The following is a 25,807-nucleotide window of genomic DNA, read 5'->3' as shown; positions in this document are numbered from 1 at the left end:
ATATGACGGCACTAAAATGGAATCAAGAAACAATCGCGTTTCTTATCTGTGAGCACAATAAGCTTACATTCCCCCACACCCTGCCTGTGGAGGCACGTCATTACTGACAATGTTGTACACACTCACAGTGTCACATTGAAACTAAAATGATCACACCACACCAAACAGAGTAGCATGACTTGCAAATAATAAAATATAAAAGAATGACTCACGAAATAATTGACAAAAAACATGTACTTTAATCATGATCTACATGCTAGGACCTCCTTTGTGCCGCAAAGCATGCTGGGAGTGCCGCTGTTATTGCTGTTTTACTTTTCTAGTAAATCCATCCATCCATCCATCAATTTTCTTTGCCGCTTATCCTCACGAGGGTCGCGGGGAGTGCTCGAGCCTATCCCAGCTGTCAACGGGCCAGAGACGGGGGACACCCTGAACTGGTTGCCAGCCAATCGCAGGACACATAAAGACAAACAGCCGCACTCACAATCACACCTAGGGGCAATTTAAAGTATCCAATTGATGTTGCATGCTTTTGGGATGTGGGAGGAAACGGGAGTGCCCGGAGAAAACCCACACAGGCACGGAGAGAACATGCAAACTCCACACAGGCGGGGCCGGGATGGGACCTGGGGCTTCAGAACTGTGAGGCCAACGCTTTAGCAGCTGATCCACAGTATCGCCTCTAGTAAATCAGTTCTATTATTTGTAGTGTGAATAATCATAAACAATCATTTGATATAGTGATGGTAAGCATATCCAGGTTTTAATGTCAATCATGTGGTTGTTGTAATACTCAAAATTAAGTGGTTTTCGCAGGAAAGTCACTGATGGTATAGTGGTACATTCACCTGACTTTAATGCGGGCGGCGTGGGTTCAGTGACAGTGTGGAAATGTGGATCTGTGTCAATATGTTCCCTGCGACTGACTGGTGTGCTATGGTTTTTCTTTGGCCTGAAGTCAGCTGAGATATTCTCCCACACTCTGTGACCCTGAATAGGATAAACAGTATTGAAATTGGATTGATGGTTTTCCCAGGGAGGGAGAGTTAGGAACCTTCGCTATAAGAACTGCCCTCCCTGAATCAAACAAATTACTTGTTTAAATGTACTTGACCCGTTTTTTGTGGGTTTTTTTTTTGCCACAAGTTGTTGCGGGTAAACATCACAATAAATTATTTTGCAAATATCACATCTTTACAGTGCTGTACCTCCTCAAAAAATGTTGCAACTAAATCATGTGCTGGTCCAATTGAAAAGGTTTGTCACACCACTGCTAATAGTGCAAAAGCCTGAGTGTCACCGTGAGTGGTATAAAATAGAATGAAAATCTATCGAGTGTCTAAATGTTTCATGTTGTGAAGTTCTAGATGATGTACGGCAGTCCCTGTTGGGGAGCTTTACGGCTGTTACTTATCGTATTTTAGTAGGGTTACACATCCTGTTTCAGTTCCCATTCTCGTTGGCTCGGTAAGACTCAGAATCTACATTGACCAATGTTTGTGATCAAACAGCTCGGTTTGTGAGTTTCTGTGGCTGGTGTCGTGCATTTGAGTAGTTGAATTCATGTGATAATTGTGACAGTTAATGTAACACACACACATCCATGCTTCCATTTTCTGAGTCGCTTATCCTCACAAGGGTTCCAGGAGTGCTATCCCAGCTATCTTCGGGGAAGAGGCGTGGTACATCCTGAAATGGTTGCCAACCAATTGTTGGGCACATATAGAATATACAGTAGAAACAGCAATTCACACTCACAATCAATCGCACCTACGTCTACCTACCTAGTCTGCAATCAACCCACCCTGCATGTTTTTGGAATGTGGGAGGAAACCCACCCAGGCACAGGGAGGACGTGTAAACTCCACACAGGCGGGGCTGGGATTTGAACCTCGGTCCTCAGAACTGTGAGTCCAACACCTAACCAGACGCATACCATGCCATCATGTATACACACATACATTAGGGAGATGGCTGTTACCTCGCAAAATGTGTGCTTAAAGTATGTTTCATTATTTTGAATTCATTATTTAATTATTAGACAAGGTTCATTTGAGCTAATACTTGTACAGCATTTAATAATGTTAAAACATTACTTTATAAATCGCCTGTACACTTAAAGGTTTTATGATGGGAAATTTTAACACTCTGGAATTAATTATTCCAAATATAATGAGTCACAAACATGAATCTTGTTTTGACTCCGGACACCAGTCGACTAGCATCAATGCGTTTGATTCCGCAGGTTCCGCTGTAACATTTTTCACGTGATTTCAATTAAGCTTTGTTCTCTCACATTTGTATTAAAATATTTTGAAGTGGACCGCGTAAGAAAAAATTAATTAGTGTGGTGACGAGTGAGATTATAGTGCAGTATTATTATTGATGTTGAAGAATTCACACTGTGGTAAGATTTTATAAGAAAAAAAGATAATGTTCCATCAGTGTGTCTTTCGAAGGTAGTGGACTATTTTGAGAATATGTCACATTTTCCCCCCACAAACATCAATCTGAGTGAAACCACAAAAGATAAAAAACATTTTCAAGTGTGAGGGGGTGAAGGATTGAAACAACAAAGCTTTGAGGAAAAAGTCCCTTTTTGAAAAGATTTGGGGGACAGTCCCGTTTCTTTATCTTTGCTCCTTCGCACAGACAAGGAAAGTGCCCCCCCCCCCCACACACACACACATAGACGGTACGCACGCTTGCGTATGATGTGCACTGTGGCTGCAACGTGTACACAACCTGTCTCACTGAGTAGCAGGAAGAGGTAGTGCACATCAGAAGACTTAGGGAGAAAAAAAAAGTGAATTTGTGAAAGTGGAACAAAAGTCTCCAACAATTGCAGGAGTGAGGATGATGCGAGGTAGGCCTCCAGTTCTTTGTTAGTTGGCGCGTGTGTGGGCAGGTGTGGGTAAAATGTAAAATATTTGATTAAATGTCCAGTACATTGAACGAAAGAAGTCCAGTCACACTTGGCCGCTAATTGGATTGATGTGACAAGATCATTAGGATCCATTATGATATTGAAGCAGTTTTGATATGTCATTCCCTTCAATTGTGAAACTGCACAACTCCTATGATTACTGATTTGAACACTTATTTAATACTACATCCAGACCTTTAATTCCATTTTTGATGTGTATATTATTTTAGGACAAATTCTCCCTAACGTTTAATCTTATCTTCTTGATCTCTAGTTTGAGATTTTATTTTCATACAGCTTTGTCCTACCTTATCACCATGACCTCCATCCATCCATCCATCCATCCATCCATCCATCCATACATCCATCCATTTACCAAGCCGCTTATCCATGGCAGTTTTAAGCAAGTCCTTCAAGGGCCATAAAACACTCAAATGTTTCATATTGCGTGTAACAATCATTTGTGGGTTTAATGTATTAATTGGGTTTGGTCTAAGTTTGATTTGTTTCAGAGAAAATAAACTATAAACCATAAAATGGTACAGGCTGTACATAGTCTTCAAACCCGGTGCTTTGATACTTTTTTCACTTTTTCACATTTGTTTGTCCCGGCGGGCACATGCATGTACAACAGTGAGAGCAGATATGTTTACTTGCCCTCCTTTCCCCCCAAATGATAAGTAGTTGGCTCAAAATGCTTCACAAATTTAAATGACAATTGTGTCATGTCAGTGTTAGGTGAAATGAGTTCTTTTTATAGTTGACATTTGCCCTCTCAGTTAGTTACGCACTTCAAATGTATGTCAAACTTATTTTTGAGATGTGGAAATATCATTACATGCGACTGGCTCTCAGACCAAGGTCAGCTCGGACAAGCTCAAACTTTGCCGTCATCTTAATGATGACAAATCAAAAAGAAAATGGGTGGATGGACATTGCATTCTCCTTTTCAGCAATCATAATAAAAAATAAAAGTGGAAATGGACTGAATAAGTGCAATGCTATGCAAATACCTTGAAAAATAGAAACATAAAATATACGTGTCTAGTTAATATGTGTTAGTCATTCGTTTTCTATGTTAAGATTGTAGATAAAATAATGATAACATTAAAATAATCCATTATTATTATTATTATTATTATTATTGAGATGTAAAATGTTAAATAATTAGACACTAAATGTCGTGGCCCGTACACAAACTTCTAGTCACCTGATTTGGGACAATTGGGGATTTATACAACTGTTGTATGGAAAGTAATCAGCCAACTAATCATTTAAAGTGTTTTAAAATTAGTTAAATTGTCAAACTGTGCTGCCTAAAACTGAGGGCTGTTTCTAATATTCTGACTCCTGTGGAGATATATGAGACAATTAAAATATTGGAAACGAGATGTTGTGTGATGATACAGTATATTACTGCAATATAAAGCCACAAAAGTCAAAAGATATTGTTAAAAAAGTACATTTCTGACAGGGTCAATCAAAACTGAGCATTTTCTTGTGGCATAATTTATGATAAAATTAGGTTCCACCTAATTTTTTGTTGGTGAGTGTGACAATCACCAAAGTTGCAGAGGACATAATAATGTTCCAATAAATCAACATTTAATCATGAGTCATGAAATCAAACATCACATCCAAATGCACAGACAGGAAAAAGACAGCACAAAGAAAATGAATTTTGAATGCTTTGCTACATTGAGGGTTGGGGGGATGGGGGGAATTCCTGTGTGTATTTCTATCGTATCTTTATCTGAAAGGGTTTCCTCTGTTGTGCTGCAGCATCTTTATCAGTGTTCACATCAAAGAGCCCAGTCTGACAGGTGACACATTTCTTCCAAAAATATGGCGAATGATTGAAATAAAAAAAAGTCAAGCTGATTCATAAACACTTGTGAATGTCAAAACATTACCGCTTTTCAAATTGATCTGCCACTTCAAAGGAGATTGATCATACCTGATGTGATCGGATCTTTTTATCATCTTAACTGCTGTTGTGAGGTTTTCTCACTTTGAAAAGAATAGACAAGAGAGTACTTTTTTTTTGTCATTGCAGCGTAAAACAACAATGGAGTTCTAATACAAATGCACCATTGCCATTGTAACGTTTTCAGCAACATTTCAAGTGCCGAGGTTTGTGCGATTGAAGCTTGAAAAAGGCTAAACTAAACAATCTTAAATAACTTGTGCATAAAGAACGCAAAACCATACTGTCAACTGAAAATCAAGTTAAATCAAATTGCACGGACCCTTAAAATTGTATGCTGCAGCTATGAGTTTTAAAATTAAAATAGTTTTAAATATTGTAAAATTGTTCAACAGGATACTTTATAATAACTGAGGCACATATAAATGCTTCTGTTAATTTTAAACTGTGTTTAATTTATGTTTGACATTGAACACTTTGTAATGTCTTTTTTTTGTACAGTGGTGCTTTAAACTAAACTAAATTAAATTATATGGAATAAAATCATTTTTGCAAAGGAAATTATCACGGATAAACATTTTTAATTTCCGAGCTCATTTCAGAAGCTATAGTCTACTTTATGGCAAAATGGCAAACTATATGATAAACAACATGGGTTCCTTTTGGGTCTGGGCACCGCTTGCAGGGGAGAATTTTTTCCAAGGCAATAGGAGTCCTATTAATCCTAACAGCAAGTAAACATTACTAACAACCCTAAACTACGTACCTATAAATTCCATGCCCATGGAGTGGAAAAATTCACGAGCTGTTAAATACCAAAAAAAAATTTCAATTCAATTAAACAAACTATTTATCCATCATCCCTACATAACAGCACTGCTTTCCTTAACATGGCAGCGAACAGAGAGTTTCAAATTTACCAAAACTGTCTCTTATTCCTTGAATGATTTGTTTTCACTAGACAATGAAGTAGTATAAAATATGGATATCTATAACAAATGACATCACATAAAAATGTAAATAAAAACTATTTGAGCAACAGTTGGATTAAGCCTGGGTTGATTGGTCATGTCAGCTGTGTGGGGTGGAGGAATGATCGATTGCCCCAGGTTTAATTCAACTTTTGCACTTATACTGTATCGTCACAGAGGTTGGGAAATAAAACATCGGTGAAATGTGTACGCCAGGGTAACGTGGGTTGAGCATTTTCATTATGTGACCAAACTACTCATCTTTGACCACAGAAAGGGACTGCAAATGTTCAGCAGTAAATGTTCCCACTGTATGAGCTATTTTGTTTTGTGTGTTTATCTTAAGTGGCACAATAGGTGTGTTCGTTTATGGTGGTTGAATTGTTTCAGTGGCGTTACTTTTCAAGTGGACTATCATGTGTCCAGCAAGATTTTACATGAGGATCGTGAACCCTGGAAAAGCATGGTCAATATTGCATGTTTTTTTTTTGTTTTTTTTAAACGGCGTGTTTCAAGCAACGCTTGCAGACAGCAAAATGACTGCAGACTGTTTTCACTCCTTCTTCATTGTTTTCACTAGTGAAACCAAAATTAATCCATACCGGAGATGTGAATAAAGCCAGTGCTTCTTCCACTTTTTGTCCTTCAACTCCTACACATGTTGCTAGTAGACATGTTTTGCATTTTACCACATCTGTAAACTGCACATCGAAGTTGGATACAGTTACAGTTCCATTTTCTACACCAGTTATCCTCACTAGATGTGCTGGAGCCAATCCCAGCTATCTGAACTTGTTGCCAACCAATCACAGGCCACATGCATTCACATTCATGCCTACAGACAATTTTGAGTTTTCACCTACCGTGCTTGTTTCTGAGATGTTGGCGGAAACCGGAGTGCCTGGAGGAAACCCACACAGGCACGGGGAGAACATGCAAACTCCACACAGGCGGGGCCAGGATTGAACCCGGGACCTCAGAACTGTGAGGCCAACACTTCACCAGCTGATCCACCGTGCCGCCATAAGTGGAATCATTTTCGCATATTTTCTCATATAACAAAAAATAATACATAGTGCCCATAGATTGCAAAAGCAGGGATTTATCAATATGTTGACATCTTTTGACCCGTGGTATGTGCTTCCAAGCCGAAATGTTTAGTCATCACAAATGTGTTAACAAAGTGTCCTGAGCTTTGGGACCATTCAAAAATGATATCCCAAGATGTCTATGCAGGAGGTTTTCAAAGTGTTACCTGCTTAGCCTGAAATATACTTCAAAATGTTTGTCATCCAACTATTGCTCACATGTGATGTTAAAATGTGAGAGATGTGTCTGTGCCATTAGTATGAAATGCACCCATTCCCTTCTTTTTTGCTGCAGCTCATTCCCTCCTTCTTAAAACAGGCAAAGGCTGGCTTTTCTTTTGCAACAATGACAAACGGGTTGGGTTGAGAGAGGGCTTTTTAGGAGAGGCTGGCACTGGAAGTTATAAAATGATCAAGTACTTTGCCAGGAGCGAAGGAATTATTAATATTGCAAAGTAGGGAAGACAGACGTGAGAAAATTTGGTTGGCATACAGTAACTGGTTGATTATATTTGTTTATTAGTGGTCCAGTCCCTATATGTAATTACGCATTTGCTAAAATTGATAAATTTAAATTTTTTCCCTGAACCCCCTAAAGCTCGTCAATATGTGTGTGTGTGTGTGTGTGTGTGTGTGTGTGTGTGTGTGTGTGTGTGTGTGTGTGTGTGTAACGAATAAATATATACCATATACATACCGTACATTGTACATGTTTTTGTGGTGTGTGTGCTGTGAATTTTTTTTTTAGCTCTTTTTCAAGACAAACTTCCGTCACAGGAAAGTTGAGGTTTTGTTTGTCCATTTACAGTGCAAAGAGCAGACTGCTGACAGGCGATTTTTGTCTGAAGCGAATCTGTTTTGCCCAACCAAAGCGATGCCTCCCTATGCATGCAAGCACACAGACACACGCACACCCTAGAAAGTAGTGCAAAAGATTTGAGAGTGATATAATCGAGATTTCAGTTCCTTTCTTCTGTTTATATTCTCAAAGTAACTCCTCTGCGTAAGGAAATAGGCAAAGTACTGTAACAATAAAATAGCAAAACTCAAAAACAGGAGTTCGTTGCGTTCCGTTTGAATCGTAACCAAAGATCCCTTGCATAGAGTTTGAAGTCCCATAGGACACCATAAGCATCCCAAAACGCCTGCTTTAAAACTTCTTATTAATCGTAACCCTAAATAAGAAATCCAAAAGAGTAAATCAAGTTGACATAAACTAAAAGTCACAAAAATGTCAAAAGTGCCATTCCAGATAAACATTCTTGTATTAAGCTCAGCAAATGCAGGTAACACATCTTTTCAATGAAATCTCACATCTTGAAAACTTCCAGCCTCCTCCAAACAAAATAATGTACATCACGCAAAATTTGCAAAACATGAATGATTAATTTCTCACCATGTTTATTCAACCTATTCACACCCGCACAACTTTAGCAGTGTCTGTGTTGACCAAAATGAAATTTTAAGTGCAGTTTTGAGGAAATCGTTGCGTTTCCAAAGCTTACTTTTTTTTTTTTTTTGGGGGGGGTGTAAACAACATATTGTAACAGGTTGTACCTGGTAGCATCTTTTGTCTTCACCTGCATTTACGCAAAATCAGATCTAGAGTCTGGAAGACTGCTCGTGCGATGCGTGATTGCAAATGTGTGAACACTGAAAAGTTGTGGGTTGCAATGGATTTCCTGTTATTTTGAGGTTGACAATCACAACTGAAATTGCAAAACAGCAGAGGCTACCGATCGAGACCACTCTTTCCTCCTCTTGGCTCATCCTGCACCTCCCGACATGCATTTCTAACCTCTGTAATTTCTTGGTCCTCAAGCACATTGTATTCTAACAGGCAAATACATTAAACCACTATTACTTTGTATTTATTCTCCACAAAATAGAAGTAATTCACATTTGTTTCTCGTGTAGTCCCTCAGCAGACTATATTTTTTTTCACGATTTTCTCTTGATGGAAAAAAGACCACCGTTATTCACTCCTCTTGTGTGTGTTCTTCCATGTTGGGTCCTGTGTTTCCCAACTATCGCTGTTTCTTCTTCCTTAGTTTCATTGTATCATGAAGCATTATGTAACATTTCTGCATGGGATGACTAGTTTCCAGATTGGTGGTGGAAGGGAATCTTTGCGCAGTGTGTTGCATTGAGATTATCGGAGCACACCAACACAGCAACAACAACCATTCACATTCACAATCACACCTAGGGGCAATTTAGAGTGTCCAATTAATGTTGCATGGTTTTGGGATGTGGGAGGAAACCGGAGTGCCCGGAGAAAACCCACGTAGGCACGGGGAGAACATGCAAACTCCACACAGGCAGGGCCGTGCTCAAACCCGGGTTCTCAGAACTGAGTGCAACGCTTTACCAGCTGATCCACCGTGCCGCCCAATATTTCTTCATTTGCCTAAAACATTCATCTTGAGCCTAATCTTTTTAAACACACCGTCCAACCATTTTTTATTTTTTTCATCACATTTTTTCAGAAACTTCATATGAAACTCAGAGGACTATTAAAAATAAAACGGCCTCTGACAGTGATTAGGTTCCCCACACTGACCCACATCATGATCTGCTGTAGTTGCACGGTTGTCCTCTGTTGGTCCCTTTGAGTAATAAGTATGGCATCAGGGGAGAAGGGCACACACTGACACACTAACACACAAAGAACCTGACACAGTTTGACGAAAGCAGAAGACAAATCAACAAAGACAAGGGTCTTCTTTTGCATTCGGGGGAGGAGAAAAGATGTCAATCACAACAGATTTGGAAAAAGAGATTACTTTGTCAGATACAGCTACACGCGTTGTTTCCCGTTTATTAGCACCCTGCAAAAGACAAGACAGATAAGAGAGTAACTTTTGCTAATTGTTGTTGCTTTCCACATCTGTTTGTGCTTATTAAAGCAGGAGAAATGACCCAGATGTAAAAGGGCTAATTGAGGTTAGGAGCATTTGGGGCTTGGGGGATGGCCATTACTGGCAATGATGGCGCGCGAGAGAGACTTTACTGGCAGACATGTCCTTTATGAGCGAGACAGAGAAGGATTGCCTAAGAAAGACACGACTTGAGAATCCAGTCGACCACATGAAAAGACTTTGAGGTTTCGCACCGCCACACTAGTCGCCCCTCTCCATTTGTATATATTCCACCTCCGGACAAGATGCCTGTATCTGTTGAATGACATTTTGTTCAATTTTGTCAAACAAGATTCTCGCTTCACACCAAAATAATGTTTAGGGGAAAGTACAGCATGTGCTCAGAGTGGGAATCCAACTTTGCACTTTCGAAAAAAAAATTAAATCAGCTCTTAGTGTCACAATAAATCATACATGTTAGATAATTTTTTCCCCAAACTCTAATTAGAAAAATACATTTGGGAGGTTTCTCAATAAATCAGCATGAGATCATGTAATTGAATGCTACACCCTGTTGTAGTTGTATCACAATATGTCAACAAAAATATTTTCTATTTGTTCAGCCCAGATTGAAGTTATCCCTTGTAAGATCTGCGGTGATAAATCCTCTGGAGTGCATTATGGAGTCATCACATGTGAAGGTTGCAAGGTGAGAGAGATGCATATTACACAGGCACAGTAACGCACACACAAAGGGACTCAAACTCACCCCTCTCATCCTCCCCACAAACACATTCACACACACATTCATGTGGATTACTGGTTAGCTAGTGCGCTATTCATTCTTGATATTCAGTGCGTATTAGTTCAGTCTCATTAGGAAAGGAATGGTACAGAAGAAAGAAGACGGATTAGCAAATTCTTGGGTAAAATATTTAAAGGGGACATATTTTTATAATATATATAGCATAGGTATATATAATATAGTAATTCATCCATCCATTTTCTTAGCCGCTTATCTTCACTAGGGTCGCGGGAGTGCTGGAGCCTATCCCAGCTGTCAATGGGCATTACCCCGTGTACACCCTGAACTGGTCGCTTACCAATTGCAGGGCACATAAAGACAAGCAACCTTTTGCACTCACAATCACACTTTGGGGCAATTTAGAGTGTCCAATTAATCTCGCATGTTTTTGGGATGTGGAGGAAATCGGAGTGCCCGAAGAAAACCCCCGCAGGCAAAGGGAGAACATGCAAACTCCACACAGGCGAGGCCGGGATCGAAGCCTCGTCCTCAGAACTGTGAGGCCAAAACTTTACAACTGCTCCACGGTGCCACCCTAATTATAGTAATTTACATTTTAATTGCTTATACTGTATGCAAATACTTGTCTCTGGAATGAATGCCAACTAACATTAAATAATCCAGTAAGTCATTTGTTAGCTGTCTATTCTCTAAAATGTGTGTGAGGGAGCCCTGCTTCACTTACTAATTTATATACTGTAAACAAATGTAATTTACATAATATTGACCGCACACATTTTCTCAGATGACTCAGATGGGCAAAGAGCCACCATGGTACAGAAATTGTCACCATGGCGGCATGTCTGTTTCATGCACTACGTGTAATTTTGTATCTTGGAAATGAAAGCGCTACATCCAAAAGTGAAGATGTCCGGCCTGATAGGGGGGTAAATTTTCTCCCGACTACTAAACTAAACTAAGCTAAACTAAGCTAAACTAAACTAAACTAAACTAAACTAAACTAAACTAAACTAAAACACTACACATGAAACAGATTAAAACCCAGAAACTTTTCTTTGAGACAAAATTGGTAACCACTCTTTTTTTTTAATGCCAAACTCTTCATCCTTCAGGGATTTTTCCGGCGTAGCCAGCTGCCCACAGTGTCCTACTCCTGTTCCAGGCAGAGTAACTGTACCATCGATAGGTCCAGCCGCAACCGCTGCCAACACTGCCGTCTGCAGAAGTGCTTGACCCTGGGCATGAGCAGAGACGGTGAGGCACTCAAACACATTGACAAACTCACCCATGCCCAATACCCGATCTGTTTGGAGCACTTCTATTTTAGGACTTTTAAGTGATCACTTTTTTTTGTTTTTCTTTTAATAATACACAGTACAGGAAACTCTGATTATAGTATCCATTGAGTTGCACTTTTTAAGCGTAGTACTACATTGTGCCACAACATGCTGGACAGCCCTGAGCTCTGGTGGTTGTAAATACAGCACATTGGACAGACTGGACATTTTTCTGTCAGATGGCGTCACTATAGCTTGGTACATACAGTTTGACACGAAAAATGTTTTTGCCACGTGTCCTTTCCACTGGAATGCTTAATATCTACATATTGGCCATTAAAAGCAAGACAAAGATGCAGAGAGGTTCTCCTACTAATATTCCAGTTACAGCCGTTGTTCCCAAAAAGCAGCGATAATATATGCCAGTGAGTAATGTCTTACTGCGTATTGCAGTTTGTTGAACCTGTTAGTCAGTGCTTAAATATACGCTTCCTTATCATTTGTTGTACGTGTTGCTGCTCTGCGTCTATTAAAGTAGCAGTTGTTTGAAGGTTTCTCATTGCTGTAACATCTATGCTCATTTCTGTTAGCCTGCTCTGATGTTCACATTTATATGAACCGTGAAGACTATGGTTGGGTTGAACATTTTGGTGTTTGAATATAGAACGTTTCATTTTGTTTCGTGTCAGTTTTACTGTAAATTTAACTTCTAATGTCAAATAAACAGCTCGAAGCAACATGCTTTTCCTCTTATTTTTGAACTTTCTGAGCGGGAGGCTTTTTCTTTCCTCAATGTGATGCGGTACAAGAATATCTTGTTTCTAAATAGCACGAGTTAGGGCAAGAATCCTTTAAAATATGTTTTAAATAGGTTTAGGTCGGTTTTAATCATTTTACGTGTTTCAAGTGTAGAGGAAGTGTTAAACAATTTTCAAAAATTTGGTGCATGGTCTCTCTAAAGTATTTTATTTTTTAGCTATTGTAGGTGGGTCTGGAACATGCCCCCATGATAAACCCTGGTCCACTTTGTTTACTTGAGTGTAATATGTAATATTATGGTCCTCTTCAGCTGTTAAGTTTGGTCGGATGTCCAAGCGCCAGCGAGACTCTCTCATCGCTGAAGTGGAGAGGCACCGACAGCAGCAGCAGCAGCAGCAGCAGCAGCAGCAACAGCTCCAAGTAGATGCCCAGTCAAGCTTGGCCTACCACACCAAGGAGCGCCAGGGCTCCTCCCCACATCTTCATCAACCCATGACGTCAGCCTACTGCTCTGGGGAATCTGAGCTGCTGTCGTTCACAACCGATGTTCATCCCTACCTGCTCTGCTCTCCTAACCAGCCACAAGTATCAGATATGATCTATAGAAGCTCTGGCGTCTCACCTCCATCAAGAGCTCACATGAGTGGGGACACCAGTGGACATTCTGATATCAGAGGTAATGCCCTGCAGTGTGTGAGGACATTCTTTTGAGTGGGATTGTTGCCATTGGCTGTTGCAGGAAGATTCACCCTTTTCACACAAATATAATAATTTTCAATTGAATTTATTTAAAAAATAATTACTATGTGGCAGCACAGTGGATCAGATGGTAAAGCGTTGGCCCCACAGTTTTGAGGTCCGGGTTCAATCTCAGCCCCGCCTGTGTGAAGTTTGCATGTTCTCCCCGTGCCTGGGTGGGTTTCCTCCGGGCACTCCGGTTTCCTCCCACATCCCAAAAGCATGCAACATTAATTGGCCACTCAAAATTGCCCCGACGTGTGATTGTGTGTGTGACTGTTGTCTGTCTCTATGTGCCCTGCGATTGGCTGGCAACCCGTTCAGGGTGCACCCCGTCGCCTGCCCGTTGACAGCTGGGATTGACTCCAACACTCCCCGCGACCCTCGTGTGTTCTGTTATAAGTGGCTAAGAAAATGGATGGATGGTTGGATGGATAATCACTATGTGCAACGTTTTCTTTTCGGTATATGTGCAATGCACCATGGGATGGAATCCAGAGAGGATGGTGGTTCACTGCTTTTCAAGATAAAGTACATTGTGAAATACATTGAGGCAGGGGTTGACCTACTGTATACACACTACACATCCGAACGGCGCTATAAAACAGCAAACTCACGGAGGGCATTATATACTGGACAGGAAGTGCCGTTGTCTTAATCTTCTCCATTGTCTCGTCCACACAGTAGGATTCAATTCCAGACAGCCCTCACTTGACCCGATGGCGATTCATCCCTACAATCCACCAGAGGATCTTCGTGGCCCCTATCCTTCCTCGCTGCGTAGTATAGGTGAAGTAAAATAACGATTTAGCTTTTCTCGAGCTAGACGCACAGGATTTATCTTGCCAGCAGATCATGCACATGGGTAGCGTGGCCGAGCGGTCTAAGGCGCTGGATTAAGGCTCCAGTCTCTTCGGAGGCGTGGGTTCAAATCCCACCGCTGCCAATACTTTAGTAAAATTTGTATAGGTAGAAAGGATGAATGACGTTCTGCAGTATATTTAAGTGAAATACGTTTTCAGTAAAACAATCTTCGAAAAAAACAACGTAGTCAAATGATCTGCATTATACAATTAGATGGCCACAATAACACGAGTCATACTGTAAAACCGTACTTACAACAAGATGGTGAACTGGTTAAGAAACAACAATCTTATAATAACCAACAAACATGAAACAAACCAAGCGGCTAAAAGAACACATTTAAGGTCAAACGTCAGGCCTCTTAATATAAAACAAATGAAGATTAGATTTACGCATTACCTCTACTGGTGGATAGGTGTATTGGAGTTGAGCGTTTCATGGTGTCCGTACAGGGCACTTAACCACGCCTCCTGAAGTGACATCACGCCACGTGCGCTGACGTAAAACAAACAATTCGTAAAAAATGGCAAATACAATACAATACATTGTAAACTGAGACAGACGCCATGCTTCTGATTTCATTCAAATCAACGATATATTATAGATTCTAAATACAATACATTCTGAACTGAGAGAGACGCCATGCTTCTGATTTCATTCAATCATTCACACGTAGCAATGTTATGCTAGCGGAGAACGTCTCATTCATTTATACGAGACGTGTATTAAAAATCAAATTTAGGGCATATCTTTGTGCAAACACAGTCTGGTTAACTTTCGGCCGCGAGCCAGCAAAAAAGCGACACGTTTGTGCAGTCCGATCATCGCTAAATATCGCTAAACAAAGAATAAGTGTGTCAATCGTTCACATGTAGCAGTGCTAAGCTAGCGGAGAACGTCTCATTCATTTATACGAGACGTGTATTAAAAATCAAATTCAGGGCATATCTTCGTGCAACCACAGTCTGGTTAAGCTTCGGCCGCGAGCCAGGAAGAAAGCGACACGTTTGTGCAGTCCGATGATCGCTAAATATCGCTCAACAAAGAATAAGTGTGTCAATCGTTCACACGCAGCAGTGTTATGCTAGCGAAGAACTTCGAATTCATTCATACGAGACATGTATTGAAAATCAAATATAGGGCATACCTTCGTGCAAACATATGTGTTCCGGTTGATATTAGATGGATTTAGTTGATGATGCGGTCTTCCACAAAATTTGATCCATCAAAGGCATTTTTTGTACTGGGTCTTCGGTATTGGAAAGGGTACAAATCGAACTCCACCAACTAGCCTTTCCGGATACCTGTCGTCACTATTACAAAGTCCGTGACTACACCTCTTAACCATATTTTTTGTTAAATAACCCAAATACGCGATAAAACGCTAACAAAACCTATACTGGACCATTCAATGTTGTCTGAGAAAATGGCGGGAGCAAAAACAGGCTTTGGTTTATGCAGATCTCTGGCCTCTGATTGGTCAGTGATGAAGATTGCGCAATATCCACGGAGGGGTCAATTACTGTTATATTTCTGGTGTCTTTGCAGCCCTCACTATCCACACGTGCAAAACTGAAAGTTATGGTTAAGAATCACTGCTCTAGGCCATGTAGTCTGTATCATCTTTCCAAGTGCTTTTTGTATGTTCAGATGAGCTGTGTGACAGCATCGTGCGCTCCAACAAAGACACCTGCCAGTATCGAGCTGAGGAGCTGCAGGCGCTCAGGTGGAAGGTGTTCAGCAGGGAGGAGCTGCAAGCCTATCAGAGCAAGGTCACGATCACTCACTGCCCATTTTTTTTCATTTTTTTGTCTTTGTGTGATGGGGGCTCTCTCAAAGCAAGAAGCTGCATTTCAAAAGGCGAGATGCCACGGCTATTGTTCTGTTTGATTAACCAAACAGGAAACTGCAAAAACACGCTTTTCAAAAATGTTCCCCTCCTCTTCTTCCTCTCTCAGTTGCTTGAACATAGAATGACATCAAAGCCCAACAATTAGCGTAGGTCAAAAAAAAAAAAGTGAGACCCCAAATTAGTATTTGCTCACTTGGTCATTTCCTGGTTTGTGGAGGAAAAATAAAATGTAATCAATGGTCACTCTAATGCACAATTGGACTGCACTATTCACAGCATAGTGAAAATGCCCAACTGCAAGCTGCATTGCTGGAAATCTCTTTTTCATGCTCTTTTTTCAGAATTCTACAGACTCTTTCAATACAACCTAATTTACTAACTTCTATTGCTTGCATACCAAACTCATTTATGTAGCTACCTAAGGCCAAAGGCAAGCAATACAAATCTCTCTAACCCTGAACTTTGTGTGGACAACAAAACTAACTTACTGATTCCTAGTACCTACCTACCTGCCTAGCTACCAACATAACTTTATGGCTATCACGACATAACATAAAACTAACTTACTAATTTCTAGTACCTACCAACCTTCCAACATACCCAAAAAAACTTATGACCTAACTTTGCAGTAATCACACAACTTAACATGAAACTATCTTACTAACTTCTTCTTTTACCTGCCTGCCTTCCTATTATATCTATCTATCTATCTATCTATCTATCTATCTATCTCTATCTATCTATCTATCTATCTATCTATCTATCTATCTATCTATCTATCTATCTATCTATCTATCTATCTATCTATCTATATCTATCTATCTATCTATCTATGTCTCTCCTTCCATTTCACATTTCACACTCAAATCTTTTTGATGGCGCTCTGCTCCGACACCTGAGGCTCCATCTTTCCTTTTCCCTCCACTGGCCCGTCAATGTGTTGCTTCCTCTCCCGACCATCAGGACCCCTTTTTGTCTTACGATGTGGTGGCCGGCTGTCAATCATCACGTGACAGTCAGCAATATGTGCACTGACGCGGACCTGTGTGAGTCCATATTAAATAAAACATCAAAGGGAAAGACCTGACCTGCTTTCGCTGCCTTTGAAGCCCATTGTGGCTCGATGTCGACTCTCATGAGAGGTCGTGCACAAAATCAACAAACACCTTTTACTACCTAAACACTTTAGTTTGAGATAGTGGAATGATGAAGGGCACACTCTTATACTTCCTTCGGCTTGTCCCTTTCAGGGTCACCACAGAATGTCATCTCAGACGAACATACATATGTTTGGCACAATTTTTACGCCAGATGCCGGATGCCCCTCCTGACGTAACCCTTCTCAGTGAGTGGGGGCCCAGTGGGATACGAACCCACAACCGCTGGTTTTCCAAACCAGTGCTTTAACCACTGAGCTACGGGGCCTCCAAATGGCACACTCTTATCAAAAGGAAAAAACATAACTCGATGACAACCCTTGCCACTTCTTTGTTAAAGGAGGAGTTAATAAATGCCATTTGATTCGTGCTACAGTGGCTAAAATGAATATTTTATAAATAATATCTTTCCAGTATAAAAAAACAAGCAAATGTGAGCTAATGACAAAATGTGCTTTCTTGTCATCCTGACAAATTAACCTGCTGACAAACCCAACAACTATTAAGCTCACCCACTTACTACAAAAAGGGCAGTAAATCCAGGGGAAAATCATCAAATCTATCTATCTATCTATCTATCTATCTATCTATCTATCTATCTATCTATCTATCTATCTATCTATCTATCTATCTATCTATCTATCTATCTATCTATCTATCTATCTATCTATCTATCTATCTATCTATCTATCTATCTATCTATGTTATGCCTTAATAGAGGACTTTAAGACTATACAGCTACCTAACTTTTAAAGTTACGTCGTTGTATTTATCACACTAAATTACGAGAGTTAAAAAAATTTTATTCCTGAGAAAGAGTGCGGCCCAATGGCTTAAGTCTTACGTACAGTATGTGGGATAGGGTAAAACATCCAATGATAAGCATCTATATTGAGTTTTTTATGAGCAGTTTTGTCTTTAAAAAGAAAAATACACAATTTGTTTTGGGTATCATTAAGATAAGTTAATTAGGGATGGGCATTATTGATTACGTGGTTTGTTATAGGGGGAAATTAATGATCAGTGAATCAGTTAATTTCGTTTTTCTAAACGAACTTCCGATGCCAAGAATGAATTGCCTTGTTGTGTGAATGCAAGCATACTTAAACAGCCAAAGCTCACTAATTTCCCTTAAATACATTTGAAAAAAATAGAAAGAAGTATGTTGTTGTGGGCATCACTTGGACTTCATATTAATCCAATCTTTCGACTTCAGTCTGTGGATGAGATGTGGCAGCACTGTGCCGTTAGGCTGACTGATGCCGTACAGTACGTGGTGGAGTTTGCAAAGCACATCCCTGGATTCCGTCTGCTCAGTCAGAACGACCAGATCGCCCTTCTCAAGACTGGTGAGTTCCCCTTTTAGTGACATCACTTGCTGTCTGAATAGTTTCAATCCTGACTCTGCCCCATTTCCCCCTCTTTTGCCTCAGGTTCTATGGAGGTCGTTCTGGTGAGGATGAGTCGCTTCTTCAACACAGAGAACAACACCGTCTTCTTTGATGGTAAATTTGCTGGAACTGAAGTCTTCAAGTCTTTGGGTGAGGCTTCTTCTACACAGGCTTGCTCCTGAAAGCTTTGGCCTACTTGGTGACATGTCGACGCTCTTCTTTTGCAGCGTGCGGCGATTTAATAGCGGCGGTGTTTGACTTTGCTCACAGCTTGTGTGCTTTAAAGCTCACCGATCAACAGGTGGCCCTTTTCAGTGCACTGGTGTTGATCAATGCAGGTGTGTTCATGCACTTATTCATTCTCACACTTATTTACATTCACATTTATCTCTGCTATTAATACAACTGGGCAGCACGCTGGATCAGCTTGAAAGCGCTGGCCTCACAGTTCTGAGGTCCTGGGTTCAATCCTGGACCTGCCTGTATAGAGTTTGCATGTTATCCCCGTGCCTGCGTGGGTTTTCTCCGGGCACTCCGGTTTACTCCCACATTCCAAAAACATGCAACATTAATTGGACACTCTAAATTGCCCCTAGGTGTCATTGTGAGTGGGGCTGTTTGTCTCGATGTGCCCTGCGATTGCCTGGCAACCATTTCCGGGTGTACCGTGCCTCCTGCCCATTGACGGCTGGGGTAGGCTCCAGCACTCCCACGACCCTCGCGAGGATAAGCGGCTCAGAAAACGGATGGATGGATATTAATACAACCGGACAGCTAAGTGTGATATGTAGGATATAAAATTCTGTCTTTTTGAGTTTTGATTGACTGTCAAAAAGGTATTACTCTAAAAATATATTTATTGTGGATTTGCTGTGGTGTAAAAATGCACCACAACAACCGTAATTGAGCATTAAATGCAATTTTATTATCAGCCGTAAGGGTTTTTTTTATGGTCACAAGCTGCCCCCATGTGGTAGTTTGTCAATATTGTAAAACTGACGTGGTCCATAGAGAAACAGCACTCACACGAGTATTACAGTATATAATTACCTAAGATGACTTTGTAGTGGTGGCACGGTGGAACAACTGATTAGAGTGTTGGCCTCGCTGTTCTGAGGACGAGGATTCAAATCCACCAGTGTGGAGTTTGCATGTTTTCCCTGTGCCTGCATGGGTTTTCTCCAGGCACTCTGGTTTCCTCCTACATCCCAAACACACGTATTAATTGGAGACTCTAAATTGCCCCTAAGTGTGGTTGTGAGTGTGTCTCTTGTCTGTCTCTATGTGCCCTGTGATTGGCTGACAACCAGTTCAGGGTGTACCCCGCCTCTTGCCCAAATATAGTTGGGGTAGGCTAAAGCACTCCTGTTACCCTTTTGAGGATATGCGGCTCAGAAAACAGATGGATGGACTTTGTAGTTCGTTTGTTTGCAGATCGTCCATGTCTGGAGGACAGAGGCAAGGTCCAGCGCATGCAGAGAACTGTGGAGTTGGGTCTCACACATATTCTACAGAGAGACAACCGGGAGAGTCTAATGCACAAGGTACAGCAAAAAGCCGATAAGTGTATATGCAGCAAAGCCCCGTGGCTGGTTAAAGAGCACACCAACTGTATGAATTATTCTTTTGTTTTTGCCAGCTGTACCAAAGGATGTACGTGTTGCGCTCACTGTGCAGTCTGCACATGGAGAAGCTGCGCTGGTTCAGTCAGCGCTACCCACTGACCGCCCACTCACTTTTCCCTCCACTCTACAAGGAGCTGTTTGCGTCTGAGGCAGAGTTGATGTTGCTCCCTGGAGCCACACACTGATCACACCCAAAACAACACACACACACATACATACAGACACACATATCTAATGTGATCCAATACAATAATTGTATGAAAAAGGATGCACATCCAGTATGTGGCTCAGGGTACTCCCTTGACTTGCAGTCAACTGCAAGGCACATATTTGACAACTATTCACATTCACCTTCACACCCATGGACAATTATAGCGTTTTAAATTAACGTAATATGCATGTTATTAGGAAGTGGGAGGATGCCGGAGTGAGGCAGACGTGCAACCATATGCTACACCTAAAATACTGTACAGTACTTCCACAAATAGTTGACAGGGGTGTTTGTAGTTGTGGGGAAGGTGTCTTTTAGGGGATAATTTTAGATCAAGTAACCCCATGAGGCCTACTGTGAGTACCGAAAAGCTGTAATTACCATTCTCCCAAAAAGGTTTATAAGTGCCTCTATTCACACCCTAAATATACTCCAAACAAGCTAAGGTCCCAAAACAGTTAAATATCATTTCACTCATCTTAAACCATTAATCTTGAAAACAAATAGCATACAGATAATTTCATTTGGGTGGGATGGTGGAGGACTGGTTAGCACGTCTGCCTCACAGTTTGAGGACCCAAATTCAAATCCAGCTTCGCCTGTGTGGAGTTTGCATGTTCTCCCTGTCTCTGCGTGGGTTATCACTGGGTATTCCGGTTTCGTCCCACATCCCCAAAACGTACATTCATTGAAGAACCTAAATCGCCCATAGGTGTGAATGTGAGTGCAAATTGTTTGCTGTATACCTAACCTGTGATTGGCTGAGGATTATTTCAGGGTACACGCCGCAGTTCTTCCAGAGTCAGCTGGGATAGGCACCAGCATGCGTGCAACCCTACTGAGGAGCGGTACAGAAAATGGATATATGAATTATTTATTTGGCTTTTTAGGAGCCACTCAACAGAGCAAAAACATAGATTTGCAACAAAGAAACGTCTCAGTTGAGATCTATCACAAAAAAATTCTATACCAATTACTACTTTTCTAGTAGCCAGGGCTTTCTTGTGGTATTACAGAACGAGCAAAAAAAGTACAAATAGATACGGATAGTTCCACAGAAAAAAATTGTCAGCAAGTGAATTTGTGAATAGTGAACCGCAAACTCGCTGTAATATTAGACAGTGTTAACAGCATCTCACAATTTATGTCAAGTCAATGTGGAATTCAGAAATTGTGGATACAACATTGCAGAATGATCATGGTCGTCTCCTGGAATGCTAATCGTCGTAAGCGATGCCATCTCCACATAATGTCACATCATTTTTAACACTCAGCAACGTGCGGTAAGTCTCCGCACTTTAACTCATCTGAAATATGATTATGTTCACTTGTGTTGGGGCTGCTGGTTTTGTTAGCAAAAACGTTCTTTAGGGTTGAGCAGTAAGGTCTTTGATATTTGTTTGTAAATGATAGCATCTGATCTGAGGGATTTACAATTAACCTTTTTATGAGGAAAGGGAGGCGTTTATTTGAGTGTATGCCGTTTTATTAGAAAAGACTAACTATTTGTGGAAATAAGAACAAGAGACACCATGTAGTCCTACATCAATTCAAACTATAACTACAGTATTCCAGCCACACATTACATACAATACGCATAATACAGGAACAAAAAAAACAATACCTCTCTAACTGTCAATCAAATCTGAGCATTATTAACTTTGGCAATCACAAGTTTGCCTGGGTGTATATTTTGGGACAAAATCTATTTTTATAACATTGTAGAATAAAACGAGTTGTCATAGATGACGTGTCCGGAGCTTGTAATCATTCAAATACAGTAATAGAGTATTTTGATATTTTGAAGCTAATTTTAATTATTCTATCATTTCTTTCTTGATAATGTTGTTTCTGAAAACTTTGTATGTTATCAGATTGTGTCAGCTTGCAGTATTATGTGATCCATTTACATCAGCTTTATTTTCAGGGTAGAGCTTTGAAGAACTTGAAAAATAAAATTATTTTGTCTATTACAGCCTGTTGAACTTCTGTCACATTCACACAGCATTTTCAACATTGTGCTCAGAATGTTGCGAGACAAAAATGTTTATACAAATATGTCACATGAACTTGAACTGAATGTTGTTGCCTGTGGTGGGAAAAAAAAAACCCTGTTCTATTGCTTTTGGCACAAAAGCATTTTAATGTCCAATTCTTACTTTGATATGAAGTAAGTAAAATGCTGAGACTTCAAAGAAATGTGTCAACCGCTTCTTTGTTTTGAACAGTTCATGTACCAAAGTGTTGGAAATTCCAAGGACAAATCGAAGCGTTTACGATCCTTGAAGTATTCAAAAGTGTGTACAACTATGCAGCAGTTGTTTGGCAGTTTAGCTCAAGACGATTACAACCTTGGGTTGCCTTGAGCAAAAAAAAAAAAAGTAATGATCTTTTGAAATGTTGTCACACAGACTTAACAACTGTTGCTAGGCCAATTGAATTTTAAAAAAAAAAGGCAGTGAGTCAGTAGGATATGATTAATAATGGCCTGATCCATCACGCGCCTGTTTTTTTTTTTAATCTGCAATAAGCAGTTTTTTGAACAAATCACTGTGGTGTTACTTTGGCAACACCTGAACACTTTCATGCAATTTTTTTTTCCCTCCAAACATGACCATGTCTGTTTAAAATAACATTTAATGTGCTTTATTGCTTTAGTTTTTCTTACTCATTCTTTGGAAATGTTGTTGTTGAGAATTTGCTTTATATTGAGCAGTGCATATCAACCCATACTTTCAATAATTTTAAAAAATGTTTAGCAACGTATTGCAGCATAAAGCAATTTATTAAACTGAAAGGAAACACTTGTGTGTGCATGTGTGTACATGCTTATTTAGGGTGGTAAAAAGTACACTGTAGTTAATTAGAAGTACAGATATTTAAAAAAAAATAAAAGTAGTAAAGTAGATTTTTTTTCATGTCCTGAGAAGAATTAAAATCATCCCTCCATCCAAATTCTTTTGCGGCTTATCCTCAAGAGGGTCGCTGGGAATGCTGAAGCCTATCCCAGCTGTCAACGGGCAGGAGGCGGGGTACACCCTCAACTGGTTGCCAGCCAATCGCAGGGCACATCGAGACAAACAGCCACATTCACAATCACACCGAGGGGCAATTTAGAGTGTTCAATTAATTTCGCATGTTTTTGGGATGTTGGAGGAAACCAGAGTGCCCGGAGAAAACCCACGCAGGCACGGGAAGAACATGTAAACACCACACAGGCGGGGCTGGGATCGAACCCAGGCCCTCAGAACTGTGAGGCCAACGCTTTACCAGCTGTGGCACCATGCCGCCAAATTAAAATCACATCCCCCCAAAAAATAGTTGACCTAGGCTTTCATAACTCCCGTTACAGAGGGTTCAGTTACATTTTAGCATTTTTAACTTTAATGCATAACTCTAAAAAATAAACGAAGTCACTGTGTAATCAAAATGTAAAGTAAAACTACTCACTTTGAGAAGACAACACAGACACACAATGGACAGGAAATACTGTCACCAAGAGGTGTTTTGTAAGTATTGATAAGTCTTGTCTATTTGTGTTAGCATCTGCTTGACGCCTGCGAGAAGTAATTCTATAATACTGGACATTTTGGTCAACAAAGTGTGGAACACTGTTCAGAGTTACTTTCATTTTGTCTCTTTCCAACAGTACGAGAAGGAGGGATCGCATAGAGGTCACACTTAGTTTTTCCCCAGTGGAATCTGGGAGGCCACAGTAACCCTGGCCTAACGATAAGAAGGAATTTAAAGGCCTCCAAGAAGATGCCTTGAATGAGGTTATGCACATTGTGTGTAATGTACAAAGTCTTTATACCCCTGTTCAAAAGCCAGCATTTTGTGATTAAAAAAAAAAACACACACACACACTGAGATAAATAGTAACAAAATTTTCCCAAACATTATAACAATGTACAAAGTGTTCAATGGGTGGTGAGCAGTGATGTGTTTATGCCCAATATATGTTTTGGAATTATGCCCTAAAAGTTCACCCTTCAGCGGCCCATAGCTCATTTTCCCACAGCCAATTTGGGAGATTTCAAGTATATGTGTGTGTGTCTGTTTAAATGTAGTTGAGCTTGGATGTTTTTTTTTTTTTTGTAAGATCTTGCTACCCGACCCAGTAGCCCAGACATGTGAAGACGCACGCAACAGCCAGTTCTTTGCAGAAATTCCTGAAGCTACTTCAATGTTGTTGTCTTTTGGCAGTCTCCCTGACCAGAGTTCTTCTTTTTAACATTTTTTAAAGGATCTCCAATTCATGTTCATTTCTTCATGCACAGTAAAAACACAACAATGGCAGTGAGGAACGAAGTTCTTTGCTAATCTCCCTCCACTTACACAAAGAACATTAAAGATTGTTTTTAAGAGAAGACGGTAGATCGCATTAATGGGACAAAAATTTGAAATGATCTATCTCAGTCTACTTTTTATATCACAAAACTTAGCCTTTGAAGAGGATTGTGGAGGCTTTTTACAGTCACTGTTCAGCAAAACAGAGGTGTTGATGACATGGATATAATAAACGTCCTGTTATGAGGAAGAGACGTATGTTTAGAAAACAAGGATGAGTCACAGCTAAACAATTCACAAAACCTTTCTGAAAAACGTTTTACAGTACTGTAATATGGACTGTAATATGCAGGACTGTCAACTGTGAGGAAATATGTGGTGTTTGAAAGATGCGTCAAAAAGTGTGTGCCTTGCAGTGGGAGAAATGGAACAACAAACCTGTGGTTTTAAAATGTGGGAAATCACCACAGTAGCCTTTAAATGCGTCATACTTTCAATTTCCTTTATTTATCTCAGAGAACTAACAAGTCATATCTACAGTATCTATGCTTCAAAATGATGTAAATCTTCATTTTAGACAAATGAACAAGTATTTCCTCGGTTTCAACTTGAGTATTAAATAGTTCTATGCTGAATAGCTACACTGGAGTATTGTGTTACTGTATTATTAATCATTTGTATTTGCAACTTGCCATAGAAGAACTGGTGTCTAATTTATAGTCAAATATTTGCAGCAAATTAATAGCAAAAATATATTGTTATATTATATATATATTAGCAACTACGGTACTTCAAATTTTCATACTGCATTTTGGTATCTTAGGCCCCCATGCTGCAGCTTCAGTGTAGTTTAGTAACTATGTAGTTAGTTAATATCTAATGAGACATTTTTTGTTTTTTAGACCAAAGTATTTTTAATAACATTTTTATAAGCAATTGTTATTTATTTATTTGGAACATGTAACCAAAGCCTGTCCACACTTCACTTTTTGGCAAGACAAAAACTAAATATGCAATGCGTGTTATACAAGTTATACATATTATATGAGATAATGAGCCATTTAGTTAATACTTGAAAACTCATTACGAGGAGTGACAAGC

At 40.0% G+C, this 25,807-nt stretch overlaps 1 protein-coding gene and 2 non-coding genes across 3 annotated transcripts; 2 read left to right on the top strand and 1 right to left on the bottom strand.

Annotated features, from left to right (window-relative positions):
* Positions 1-10,368: 10,368 nt before the first annotated feature.
* On the top strand, positions 10,369-21,299 carry rorc (RAR-related orphan receptor C). Its single transcript, XM_061818995.1, has 10 exons — positions 10,369-10,485; positions 11,655-11,796; positions 12,889-13,254; positions 14,004-14,105; positions 15,831-15,952; positions 18,406-18,538; positions 18,623-18,730; positions 18,808-18,918; positions 20,015-20,124; positions 20,220-21,299. Exons 1-10 carry the CDS (start codon positions 10,369-10,371, stop codon positions 20,388-20,390), a joined length of 1,482 nt encoding a protein of 493 aa, XP_061674979.1. The 3' UTR covers positions 20,391-21,299.
* Positions 14,181-14,262, top strand: trnal-aag (transfer RNA leucine (anticodon AAG)). Its single transcript has one exon. It is a non-coding gene; the product is annotated as a tRNA-Leu (tRNA).
* On the bottom strand, positions 17,385-17,457 carry trnas-gga (transfer RNA serine (anticodon GGA)). The gene has a single exon. It is a non-coding gene; the product is annotated as a tRNA-Ser (tRNA).
* Positions 21,300-25,807: the final 4,508 nt, after the last annotated feature.

Source organism: Syngnathoides biaculeatus, chromosome 5 (genome assembly GCF_019802595.1).
Source record: "Syngnathoides biaculeatus isolate LvHL_M chromosome 5, ASM1980259v1, whole genome shotgun sequence".
NCBI classification, from domain to species: Eukaryota; Metazoa; Chordata; class Actinopteri; order Syngnathiformes; family Syngnathidae; genus Syngnathoides; species Syngnathoides biaculeatus.
Note: the sequence above shows the minus strand (reverse complement) of the source record. Positions and strands in the feature narration are given on the sequence as shown.